Source organism: Prionailurus bengalensis, chromosome D2 (genome assembly GCF_016509475.1).
Source record: "Prionailurus bengalensis isolate Pbe53 chromosome D2, Fcat_Pben_1.1_paternal_pri, whole genome shotgun sequence".
Lineage (NCBI taxonomy): Eukaryota > Metazoa > Chordata > Mammalia > Carnivora > Felidae > Prionailurus > Prionailurus bengalensis.
In genome coordinates, this window is record NC_057351.1 from 28,047,695 (window position 1) to 28,061,988 (window position 14,294).

At 35.0% G+C, this 14,294-nt stretch overlaps 1 protein-coding gene across 2 annotated transcripts in view; it reads right to left on the minus strand.

Annotated features, from left to right (window-relative positions):
• Positions 1-14,294, minus strand: part of CTNNA3 (catenin alpha 3) — a 1,753,506-nt gene that overhangs the window by 1,249,623 nt on the left and 489,589 nt on the right. For both annotated transcript variants that reach the window (XM_043596448.1, XM_043596447.1), the window contains exon 7: positions 9,495-9,698. In XM_043596448.1, coding sequence (XP_043452383.1) covers positions 9,495-9,698 — 204 coding nt within the window. The remainder of the gene's footprint in view (positions 1-9,494; positions 9,699-14,294) is intronic.

Genomic DNA, 14,294 nt, shown 5'->3' on the forward strand with positions numbered 1-14,294 from the left:
TCTGTATTTCTACACACTCCCCTCCTAGGAGTGCTTTTGCTGCATCCCAAAGGTTTTAGACCATTGTGTTTTCATTTTCACTTGTTTCCATGTATTTTTTTTATTTCCTCTTTGATTTCCTGGTTGACCCATTCATTACTTAGTGACATGTTTTTTAACCTCCATGTATTTGTGGTCTTTCCAGATTTTTTCTTCTGGTTGACATCTAACATCATAGTGTATTGTTAGAAAAGGTTCATGGTAGGACTTCAACGTTTTGTTGAGGCCTGTTTTGTGACATAATATGTGATCTATTTTGGAGAATGTTCCATGTGTACTTGAAAAGAATGTGTATTCTGCTGTTTTAGTATGGAATATTCTGAATATATCTGTTAAGTCCATCCAGTACAGTGTGTTATTCAAAGTCACCATTTCCATGTTGGTTTTCTGTTTAGATGATCTGTCCATTGATGTAGGTGGAGTATTAAAGTCCCATACTATTATTGTGTTATTATAAATTAGTTCCTTTATTTTTGTTATTAACTGCTTTGTGCATTTGGGTGCTCTCATGTTGGGTGCATAAACATTTACAACTGTTATAGCTTCTTGCTGGATTGTCCCCTTTATTATTACATAGCGCCATTCTTAGTTACAATCTATGTTTTAAAGTCTATTTTGTTCAATACAATTATTGCTGCCCTGGCTTTCTTTTGATATCCATTTGCATGATAAAAGTTTCTACATCTCACTTTCAATCCATAGAAGTCTTTAGGTCTAAAATGAGTCTTTTGTATGCACCATATAGCTGCATCTTGTTTTTATCCATTCTTACAGTCTATGTCTTTTGATTGGAGCATTTAATCCATTTATATTCAAAGTAATTATTGGGGCACCTGGGTGGCTCAGTCAGTTAAGTGTCTGACTCTTGATTTCAGCTCAGGTCATGATCTCATGGTCGTAACATCAAGTCCCCTGTAATGTTCTGTGTTGCACGTGGGGCCTGCTTAGGATTCTCTCTCACCCTTCTCCCTTTGCACCTCCCCCATTCATTCCCTCTTTCTCTCTTAAAAAAATTAACATAATTTAATTTAAATTAAAAAAACACAAAGTAAGTACTGACAGATATGTACTTATTGCCATTTTATTGTTTTGCTGTCGTTTAGAAATTTTCTCTGATCCTTTCTTGTCTTTCTTTCTCTTCTCTTCTCTGTCTCTTCTCTTTCATGTTTTGCTGATTTTCCTTAGTATATATTTGGATTATTTTCTCTTTATTCTTTTCAAGTTTTAGTGGTTTTTGATATATCATTACCATAAGGCTTATATATACAACTTTTTCTGTAAATAGCAGTCTATATGAAGTTGATGGTCATTAAAGTTTGAACAAATTCTTTTCTACATTCCTCCCCATGTTTTAGGTGTATGTTATTATAGTCTTTATATTCTTTTTTTGTGTGAATTTCCTGACTGATTTTTACAGAAACATTCATTTCTACTGCTTTTGTATTTCCTGCCTCTATGCTGTAATTTTTGGTCTCTCCTTTCCACTTGAAGGGTCCTTTTCATATTTCTTGCAGGGCTAATTTAGTAGTCATGAACTCCGTTAGTTTTTGTTTGGGAAACTCTTTATCTCTCCTTCTATTCTGAAGTACAGCCTTGCTGGATAGAGTATTCTTGGCTGTAGATTTTTCCCATTCAGCACTTTGAATATATTATGCTACTCCCTTCTGGCTTGCCAAGTTTTGTTGAAAAATCTCCAGCTACTCTAATGGTTTTTCCCTTGTAAGTTAATGACTTCTTTTGTCTTGCTGCTTTCAAGATTTTTTATCAGTATATTTACAAATTTAATTACAATATGTCTTAATGTTCATCTGCTTTTTCTATTTTGATGGGAGTTCTCTGTGCCTCCTAGATCTGGATGTCTGTTTCCTTATCCAAATTAAGTAAGTTTTCAGCTATTATTTCATCAAATACATTTTTATTCCCCTTTGTCTATTTTGAGACTCCTATAATACAAATGTTATTCCATTTGGTGAAGTCACTGAGTTTCCTAAGTCTTTTCTTGTGTTGCATATTTTTTCTTTGTCCCTTTTGTTCAAGTTCATTGCTTTCCATTATTTTGTCTTCTAGGTCATTAATTCATTCTTTTTTTTTCATTCTTCTTTTTCTAGCCTGAATTGCATCAAGTGTGTTATAATCTTGCTTATTGTACTCTTCATCTCTGATTCATTCTTCTTTAACTCTTTAAATCTAGGTTAAGGGTACTGCTGATGTCTTCTATTCTTTTCCCAAGCACAGTGAGTATCCTTATGATTATTGCTTTAAATTCTTCATCAGACATGTTATTTATATCTGCTTCACTTAGTTCTCTGGCCATGGCCTTACCTTATTCTTTAATTTAGGATAAATTCCTCCATCTTTGCATTTTGTCTACATCTCTGCCTTCTTCTCTGTGTTAGAAAAGCCAGTTATGTCAAATAAAAGAAAAGAAAAGAAAGAAAAGAAAAGAAAAGAAAAGAAAAGAAAAGAAAAGAAAAGAAAAAGAAAAGAAAAAGAAAAGAAAAGAAAAGAAAAGAAAAGAAAAGAAAAGAAAAGAGATTTGGGGTTGCCTTTACCTCTTTGGAATTTTAATTCTAACCTGTCTCTAGTATTCAAAAAATCATTGCATAAAGATAATCCTAACTGCTTTACCTTATCATCATGACAAATAAGGCTGAAATTATTTCTAAAATGGATTTTCAAGGAAGAGGTAGAGGACTAATATGGAAGAAAAACCCTTTAACATCTCTTTGTTGGCTTAGCAAATCTTTATAATTCCCCAGGACAGGGAAATTAAACACAAGACTTACAAATGAGATAGGTCTCTGAATAACAAAAGCCAGTCCATTTGATTATTTAGTCACTAAACAAATATATAATGAGAACCAACAATGTACTTTCACATAAGACACCAAAAGAAGAAAATATTGAGCAAGTAAGAGGTCTGGAAATGCAAATTAGTCCCTGCATACAGCCAGGCCTGACTTACTTTAGCCATCACTCACTAAACTCTCTGATACCCTAATACCTCTCTAATACCCTCTCTAATAAAGTACCAATCTGAGTACTAACTTCACCAACAACCTTACATCACTTGAAGATTCTGTCCAGTAATATGTCCAAACGTAACAATATCAACATGATTTCAATCCACCCCGGGGGAAATATCCATGTCTGATGATTCTTAGAACTAAATCATGATGACAACTCACCTCCAACTTTGTTTTCACCAATTATAGAAAGACCACCATTAAAAAAAACTTCTCTCTAAGACCCTCCCTTCTTTAGAGCCTCCTCACTCTGCCCCATCCACATGAAGAATTCCTTAATTATGCTGTACATCAGAGAAGACAGACTAGACCTAACCAATCCTGAAGGTATAACAAAAACAGCAGAAATGTCTTAGAAAAATAGACATTTTTTTTACTCCTAAGTTTTAAAAAAACAGAAGTTAAACTTTATCTAATTCTAAATGTTCTCTGGAGTATATTTTTTAATTAGTAAAAATCTTGTGGAATATATCTAGATGTGCATACAAATGAAGAGACTGTGATGAGAAAATTTTGTTTCTGAATATTCACACTGATTTTTAGAAGAGACCTATACTTTGCAAAATAAGGTCTTTTATAACAGGCAGTTCATCATATAAATCTAGTAGACGCTCAAAACTCATTTCATTGAATGCCAGAGAAGAAGTTTCTCCATTACAGGGAATATACAATATGCAATAATTTCATTCATTCTTCCATTAAAAACTACAGTTTAGCTTTTTCTAAATGCCAAGTATTATATCTTGGGCTAGAGATAAAATAGTAAATAAATAGATATGTGATCTACCTGCATAAAGCTTAAAGTAAGAGATACTAACCACAACAGATTTAAAATGTAAGGAGTGATGATGATTCCACAAAAGAGACTAAGGAAGACTGGTATTAGTGTATATCATGGGCTTCCCAAAGATGCTCACACCCTAATTCCCAGAACCTGTGAGCATGGTATCTTACATGGCAAAAGGAACCTGGTAAATGTAATTAAGGTTAAGAGCCATGAGATGGGATGACTCTCCCGGATAATCTGAGTGGGCCCTATCTAATCACATGAATCCTAAAAAGTGGAGAACATATCCTGGATGTGGTCAGAGAAGTAGATGTGAGGACAGAAACAGGGTCAGGGAAATGTGACATTTCTGGCTGTGAAGATAGACAAAGAGGCTGTGAACCAAGGACTATGGATGGCCTCTAGAAGCTGGAAAAGGCAAAGAAATGGATTCTCCAGAAAAGATTGGAGCACTCTAACACTTCCTTTTTTGGCCCAGTGAAACTTATGTCCGACTTTTGACCTATGGATGTAAAATAATTATTTCCATATATTATGGAAAACATTAGAACAATCATATATAATCACTAAAGTGTTAAGTGGTCAACTGTTTTACCTGTTATAGATCCATGTGGTTTCATTACCTACTAATTTCTTATTAATGTGACAAGACATTGAACTTACTAAACATAGAGCTTCAGTCAAAAAAACAAATGATCAAGACTTACTGATCTGTTTAAGAAAGTAAAGTCACCTAGATTCATACTGATTATGCAGATTGCGCCTGAGAAAACATAAGCTACATTCATTTCCCACTGCTGAACTTCTCTGTACCCAACAGACTAACAAAATTTAAAACCTTGAAGTTACATTCATATAAAAGATGCACAGATTATGAGTGTTCATCTTGCTTTAAATTTTTATGGTTATCTTTATTGTGTCTCAATAATTACCAAGCATTTTTTTTATCAACAGCCCAATAGAAAAACTCCTAACTAATCTGAAAAGCAAACCAGGCCCACCAAATGAGACACAACATTCCTTAAACTGGAAAGTTGAGGACTTAAGTATAAGAGCCATCAAAAATCTTTTAAGCAAATTCTGAGAAAGGTTTGAGTTCAGCTAATACCAGGAAAGTGCATTCCCTTTCGTTAAAGCAGATGAAACAGTTATAAAGAAGCGTCATTTCTGATATAAACTTGGAATAAAAATAAACCTAGAAACGTGTTCTGATAACATACCCCACAGTTTTTCCAGATTGGTTCGTACTGTTTAATTCAAATATTAATTGGCTAGATCAGATACTAGCATTAGGCCTAAAATTCTGTACTTTCATATGAAAAGGAACTATTACACTGCTTGTGCAGTACTTTTTCATAATACTACAAATTCATATTTTTTTATTATTAGTGGGTTTTACCTGCAATACAAAGTTAATATACTGTGCATATAAATGGGTTTCTGATCATGTAGACCATAAATTCTGATCATGTAGACTTAATAAATTTAGCTCCTCCTGCTCTGACTTCTACATCAACATTAGGGCAGATCACCAGATATTACCCACACGTAATAAGTCTTTCATTCCCTGAAAAAAAAATGCCCTCCTCAACAAGTATTTAACATTATATCCTAAGAGAAAGGAATATACAAATATACTAAGATCACCCAAAGAACAGATTTCTCACCTCTGTGCCCTTCTTCCTTTCCCAGGTTTCTATTCTTACCATTAATCCTCCCCATATTTTCTCCACAGTTATTATTTAATATATTAAATAAATATAAATTAACTGCTTTAGGCACATTGTCCATTTTAATTTTAAAAACTGAGAAGAAGCAAGTACTAAATTCAATATACCTGTAACCAAATGATAATCACTGAGCACCTGCTACCTGAAAGTCTCTGTGCTAAGGGCCAGGGAGAGAGTCCTCACTCTTTTGGAGCTCCTGTCCAGGAAAGGCACACAAATAAACACAGGAATGCCAACAGAGATGAGAGCTAAAAATGGGAAGTGCCAAGAGGGAAATGAATTTCAGGGGGTGTTTACTCTTCTTTGCCAGAAGAGGAGAAGAGGAAACATGGAGGAAGGAGGAAGGAAGAAAAAAACAGCCTCCATCAAGCATAAAGAGTAGTATGATCTAATCAATTAAATAAAAATTTTCTAAGTCTACTTTAAAAAAAATTAAGATAATTTTCTGGACATGATTTTTTAAAAGGTACTTACCTCTGATTTTAATTATTTGCATATTATAAATGAAAAAGTTCCTTTCCACTTCATTCTTCTAACATAGAACTTACCTTGTCTTAAAACCAACATATCGAAGAGAAGGATATTAGTAACATAAATAAATAGGTTATGTGTTCTTGAGAAATGGGCCTTGAAACTATCAGAGTAAACCCTTGTTAAGAAAAAGAGCAGTAAGAAATATATATATATATATATACATATATTTTTTTCAGTGACTCACCTAACATATTTTATACCTGAAGTAAATATTTAAACACCTGTCTCCTCTACATGACAAAATTACTTTTCAGTAATAATCATTATTTTTATGATTTGTTCTTTAACTTTAAAGTAATTGACAAATTTTAAAAGAAGAACAAATTTCAGTTAGTGCTAAAATTCAATAAAGGATTTCACGTATGAACTTCACATGCATGAAATTTGCATTTACTTAATACAAATATTACCCCTAGCAATTCTGTTTTATTGTTATAATTTTAAATTTAAATAAAAATTCTGAGTGATAACATAAATATCAGAATTGAAGTGATTCTATTTCTAGTTCTTTTTCTTTATAATCATTGTGTCATCATTGTTTCTTTTGAATCTGCTGTTTAAATGCCTAAGGAATGTCATGGTTATTAAAGGATAATCATAAGATGTGCAATTTGAATCATTCATACATATCATTAAAAGTCAATTATAACCACAGTATTGTTTAGAACTTAAAAAAACAAAAGAATTTTGAGAAAAACACTTTATCACTTAACATTTAGAATTGCTAGAGTTTGGTGATAGCAAAAACCAGACCAACTTTCAGTTCATTTTATTATTGTTTACAAATATCTAGAGACAATGCACCTTCTTAATGATTTTACCCAGGGCAAAATGCTCTCATCACTTTACCTTTGGTATAAATAGTTTTTAACTCAAATAGTTTTTAACCCAAAGTTGAAGAGAGCCATAAAATCACTTATGTGGTATGTATTTATGATGTACAGGACCAGTTTCAGGGGCCTGTGACTGTACTCAGGGCCCCATACTCAGAAAGGAACCCCATGCTTGGCCTTTAATGCTTTGCTACCACAGTCTTGAAATGTTTAATAATTTTACCTTGGGATTTGTGTATATTAGTGATGGAGCATATGCCCTAGACTCACAAGCAGTTCTGCCTTTCGGGCACAAGTCCTTAGCCACCTGCTCTCCCACCCAACAATTACTGCCACCCTCCACTCCCAGTGGGGGCCTTAGCACAAGGCAAAGTGGGTCATGGTCATGGGGCAGGGCTAGAGACAGCTGTGAGGGTCTCACAAGTACTATGTAACAGAGAACCTAACATTAAATAGCAAGTAAAAATCACCTTCTCAGGTCAATCAAGACTATGAGGGGATAAAAAGCTTTTTCCCTGATTTTAAACAAGGGTACTTGCATTTTCATTTTGCATCAAGCTCTACAATTATGTTGCCATCCCCAACTATGTATGTGGGTGACTGTGCCATGTATATCTGTTTGCTTTTGCATCTAAAAGAATAAAACAACTTTATATCTGAAAAGTTAATTTATCTATAATTTTATACTTTATAGATTAAAATAAACTTATATGCAATTTTATTTGTATGTATAAATATGAGAATAATTTTAATGGTTTATAGATCATGCGAGAAGGAAATCCGATACAATGCTATCTTTTGAGTTTCCTATAATTGCTAAATTCCCTTAAAAACTCTTTAACTAGGGATGCCTGAATGGCTCAGTCAATTAACCATCTGACTTCAGCTCAGGTCATGATCTCGCTGTCCATGAGTTTGAGCCCTGCATCGGGCTCTGTACTGACAGCTCAGAGCCTGGAGCCAGCTTCAGATTCTATGTCTCCCTCTCTCTGTTCTTCCCCTGCTCACACTCTGTCTCTCTCTCTCTCTCTCTCTCTCTAAAAAGTAAACAAACATTAGAAAAAAATCTTTAATTAAAAATGTATAATATGCTTTCTGGGTTCATGCTTTTCTTATATAATTTTCTATTTCTTATGCTTTGTCGTAATTTTCCATAAAAAATTTTCCATAAAAAAAAAATTTAAAAAAGAGATATTATATGCCTAAATTGAAGACATTCTAGCTTCAGAAGCAGGACATGACATTACTAACATGTTCTTATTAACAAAGTCTGCTTTACAACTTTGATCTCTTGACAGGCAAGAGACTTTTGGTCAGGAGCCAAAGTTATCAAATATTAAGATATGAAGATACATCAAATGTGCAGAAGGAGCCTTAAAACTCATTAACTAATTTTAGCACATTTCAATTATTCACATAAATTACTTATACTGAACAATCCTAAATCTTCAACTTCATACCCCAAAGTCATATGATTTGTAACTAATAATTTTCAAAATGTACTCTCATAATTCTTGAACTATTCCATTTATAAAGAAGATGAACAAAATATTATATATAATATATATATATAATAAATCCTTCATTTTATTTAGCTCTATTACTTAAGGGGGCTTCATGATCAATATATGGTTGACAATGTCTTCAATGCTTTCTTGTTCATTTTAATTTTTTTTTTCAACGTTTATTTATTTTGGGGACAGAGAGAGACAGAGCATGAACGGGGGAGGGGCAGAGAGAGAGGGAGACACAGAATCGGAAACAGGCTCCAGGCTCTGAGCCATCAGCCCAGAGCCCGACGCGGGGCTCAAACTCACGGACCGCGAGATCGTGACCTGGCTGAAGTCGGACGCTTAACCGACTGCGCCACCCAGGCGCCCCTCTTGTTCATTTTAAAAACAGCAATAATTTGAGTGTAAAAACTGGCATGTGTACTCCATAGATGGATGTAGAAAAATACATATGAACTGAATATATCACATATGAATATATATGAAATGAAACCAAAAGGATCTTGAAACAAATACTTTTGCATTTGTCTAAATTTAGACAACATTTATAATATTCCTAAGAGGTAGGTCAAACTGCAAAAAACTATACAAGTATATCATTTGTGAAAAAGGTTAGGAGCCAAAGTGACAAACTACAGGCACTCTACACCTTCAAAACTGAACCCTGATTCCTGCAGCATTCACTTTATCTAATACTATCTAAATTCCAATTTTGTTATTCACCAATGTACTCCTGAACACCCTTCCCATTTTTTCATCTTCCTTTTATTGATGTGCAACTCCAGTTTCTTTTCTCTAATCCTGACTCTCTTCTTCAACTAATATTTAAATACTTCCTCAAATAAAACAATTATATATTGTTGGATCTCATCCCTAGAAATTCCTATTTCAAAGCTGTACTCTGTGAGTAGAACCCATTCAGAAAGCCAAACCATGTAAAATCATGTACTCATTTGTAAATTATTACATTTGTACACAGAAAGAACCTCAGTACATACCCATTGTAAGGAGTTAGTGGAAAACCAGTTACTTACATTGTTCATGTACTCTGAAAGCAGGTCCTGGAGAGCCTGACGAATGGCATTGCATTCTGCGATAATCCGTTCCCGATGGAAATCTCTTGTGCAGGAAGAGTCAGCCAACAGTGCAGCCCCACTGATAATGGCTTCAAGACGTTTTTCTAGTGATGGTCTTATTTCTTCCTCAGTCACTGTGAGTGGATCCAAGATAATTAAATTCTAAAGGAAGAACACATTTGGATGATTAGAACTCTATGGCATTCTGTTTTTAAGAAAAATAAATATTATTTCATTTTATCATTTAGAATTCAGATGTGATAATAAAGAGAATTTTACTTCCATGCATAACTCTATGTAGCAATTATTATTCAAGTGAGTGACAAAAATTGTGCAATTATTAAAATCAAGTCTAGTGTCAGACAGACCAGTATCCAAATCTTGCCTTTCCCACTGACCTATAGTGTGAACCCAATCATGTGTCCTTCACACTCCGAACCTCACCTTTCTGATCTGTAAAACTAGAATATGAATGTGGCTTGTCTCATAAAACTGTTGTAAAAATTATGACAAGACTTAATATAGTGCATGGCACATATTAACTATTATTTACAGTAGTCACCTTAATATTGAACTTCATTGTTTACATAATATTTTAACATATATCATCTCATCCTGACAACACTATAAAGAGTTGGGCAGTAAAGATACTGGTAACCACACACTTAAACTTGTGAGAAGTCAGGCTGAAGCTATCTTACTCAAGGTCATTAGGCAAATAAACAGTGAAGTTCAGATTAATATCCAAGTTGTATAATATTCAATATTATTTTCATCATGCCTCACTGTAAATCATATACTCTAATTAGCCTCAACACTAACATATCAAAGAGAATTCTGAATTTAATTATTAATTTAAAAGTAAAACTCTGTCTTCCATTTGATCTATTATAACTTCCAGCTATTTCCCACTACTGGAACCTGACATGGTATTTTTAATGTTTCCATTAGATATAAGTCTTCAGGCAATAGAAGCCAAGATAGTCTACAGCCTATGAAGAAAAGATGGAGGGTATGTGGCTCTAAAGGTTCTTTTATTAAAATATATCAAGAGGGGAATCCTTTCCAAGGTTTAAGCATAATGTGATAATTGGAGAAAGAACTAATATCAAATAAAAGCTCTCTGAAGAACCCTTAACATAAAATGAAATCATACAATGATCTTCAAGATGTGCATGCACATGTGAGTATACATACACACATACACAAACACACCCAATGATCAGAGGGTCTAATCTTACATTATGTAAACACACAAACACACACACACACACACACACACACACACACACACACACAGGTGTATGCATATTATGTGTATGTAATCTTACATTGATCCTTGTCCTATATTATGTTACGATGAATCATTGGGATATAATGTAGGATAAAATTTTTAAAACTACAAAGCTAGGGCCAAGCTAGGAAGAGAAAATTATAACAGAAAAGGAAACATTTCAAAACAATTAGAAAGAAAGAAAAATTAGTAGTCACCAGTGTTTGCACAGTATTGCTTTTCTTGATGATTCACATTTTGGATACCCCATGTATGCCCTTCATTTGTAACTGGAGATTGTGTCTGTCTCATAGACTTGTTGTATATAATTCACTCTATAATGTTCACATATTATATAATATAAAATACAACTAAAACATATCTTTTATAAAACTGGTTAAATGTCTTAAAATTATTCAGACGAATTCTTCCTTTCATGATTCTATTCCATTCCTATTTTTCTATTGTCTTACTGAGTCTCTCCATTTTTCTCTTTCAGATGGACAAAAAATGAAAAAAAATTGAAAGGAAATTAATTTTACAAATACTAAATTTAACATTTTCTTTATCCATGCATATAATTGAAATAACCTCACCATAGGCTTGGCCATATGTCAAGGATTCATTTACATCTAAATCTACCTCCTTATTTCATTTGCAAATTTTGCCATGTCTTTCTTTGGCTCACTATTTTATTTTTTTAATATGAAATTTATTGTCAAAATGGTTTCCGTACAACACCCAGTGCTCATCCCAACAGATGCCCTCCTCAATACCCATCCCCCACCCTCCCCTCCCTCCCACCCTCCATCAACCCTCAGTTTGTTCTCAGTTATTAAGAGTCTCTTGGGGCGCCTGGGTGGCGCAGTCGGTTAAGCGTCCGACTTCAGCCAGGTCACGATCTCGCGGTCCGTGAGTTCGAGCCCCACGTCAGGCTCTGGGCTGATGGCTCGGAGCCTGGAGCCTGTTTCTGATTCTGTGTCTCCCTCTCTCTCTGCCCCTCCCCCGTTCATGCTCTGTCTCTCTCTGTCCCAAAAATAAATAAACGTTGAAAAAAAAATTTAAAAAAAAAAAAAGAGTCTCTTATGTTTTGGCTCCCTCCCTCTCTAAATTTTTCCTTCCCCTCCCCCATGGCCTTCTGTTAAGTTTCTCAGGATCCACATAAGAGTGAGAACATATGGTATCTGTCTTTCTCTGTGTGACTTATGTCACTTAGCATGACACTCTCCAGTTCCATCCACGTTGCTACAAAAGGCCATATTTCATTCTTTCTCACTGTCAAGTAGTATTCCATTGTGTATATAAACCACAATTTCCTTATCCATTCATCAGTTGGTGGACATTTAGGCTCTTTCCATAATTTGGCTATTGTTGAAAGTGCTGCTATAAACATTGGGGTACAAGTGCCCCTATGCATCAGCACTCCTGTATCCCTTGGGTAAATTCCTAGCAGTGCTACTACTGGGTCATAGGGTAGATCTATTTTTAATTTTTTGAGGAAACTCCACACTGTTTTCCAGAGCAGCTGCACCAGTTTGCATTCCCACCAACAGTGCCAAAGGGTTCCCGTTTCTCCACATTCTCTCCAGCATCTATAGTCTCTAAATTTGTTCATTTTAGCCCCTCTGACTGGCATGAGGTGGTATCTGAGAGTGGTTTTGATTTGTATTTCCCTGATGAGGAGCGACATAGAGCATCTTTTCATGTGCCTGTTGGCCATCTGGATGTCTTCTTTAGAGAAGTGTCTATTCATGTTTCTGCCCATTTCTTCACTGGATTATTTGTTTTTCAGGTGTGGAGTTTGGTGAGCTCTTTATAGATTTTGGATACTATCTGGATCACTATTTTAATACAAACATCCTATTTCAATGTTTCATAACAATTATTAAATCAATTAAAATCTTCTTGAAAATGTCCTTCAGTGTGATATTGTCATTAAGAAAAGACACTGAGGATAACAGAATTGCTCTTTGCTTGATCAAATGCCATTAGAAGATGTGTTAGAAACAGTAAAAATGTCTCTCCAGCTTATAATGATAGGTAAAATTGATTAAATTTCAAATGTGTTTACCTGTAATTATTGCTAGAAGAAACACAAACTTAGATGGCTATGATTTCACGTCGGAAAACATCCCTTCTTACAGGATTAAGTTCACTCTAGTTCCTCTCTACAAGACCATTCCTCAAACTATCCTACCTTCGGATTTTTACCTGCCTGACCTTTAAAGCCGGATTCTTTGATCTCATCCAAACTCAAACCATTGCTTGCTGCGCTATCTACTACCCACATGCAGACCTCTTGATTCTGCTTAACTACAGTCCTCCTATTTACATCCCATAAAAATTTTCACTAACCTTGTCATCAAATCAATAAAAAGATGAGTTTTTTTTAATATAACTTGAATGTTCTACAAAGTAGAATGGATATTTGAGACCGACTGAAATAAAAAATCTCTCCTGAACATCAGTAAGATGATGAAATAGATTCTATATCTCACATCCCCATAGAAACTGATTTTAACAATGACCCATGAACTAGAATACATTTATCAAAGCCTCAGCATACAGCTGAGAGGTTCTAGCACCCCCATGGAGCAAAAACTCAAGCATTGAAGAGGATGAAAAAAAAAAAACCACTTTCACTTTAACCATGTCAAGGTAGCACAGCTCAGGGCGAAGAGAGACTGCCTTCACCTGCGATTTCTCTCACTGGAAAAAGTGAGCCCTCAGCTTCCCCAAACTTGTGAAAACGCTATCCAAGAGATGCAAATTCATCTTTCCATATCAGAACATTGAAAGAATTGGGAAAGCTGAATAATCTAGGAATAGCTAAGAGCAGAGAAAAAAAGGCAAGAGCACAAAGCAACCAATACACAGATTTCAGCAAGTGGCAGATCCTACTAACTGGACTGGGACTCTAATAAGAACCTTTCCCACAAATCCAACAGGATCTCTACCTACAGATCCTATAACTAGCCAGAATTTACCACCAGCATTCCCTGCACCTCTTCCTGTCCTGTGGCCAACACTCCATGCTCCCCTGCAGACAATGCATGTAAGCTCCTACACACAGCACATAAATATCAGCATCCAGCTGGATCTGCTGGATTAGGAGAAGGTGTGTAACCTTGAAAACTTCAGGGAAATGCCCTAGGGGAGATAAATAGGAGGATCTCAGCACCCGGCCTGGCTTTGCAAAATCAAGATAAGGCACACAATCTAAGACTTCTCCCCCAGGAGAATAAGGAGGAATAAAGCAAGTGCAAACATAGAAAGAGTCTGGAGACCCCAGTATCTCTGGCCTGGATGACTGGTGAAGCTTTTTCTTTCCTGAAGCCAGTAGTAAAGAAGTGACTCCTTCTTCAAATGTGAAGACAGAATGAAAGGTTTCAAGGAACATGAAAAATCAAGGAAATGTGATATCACCAAAGGAACAAAATAAAACTCCAGTAGTTGATCCCAAAGAAATGAAGATTTACTAATTG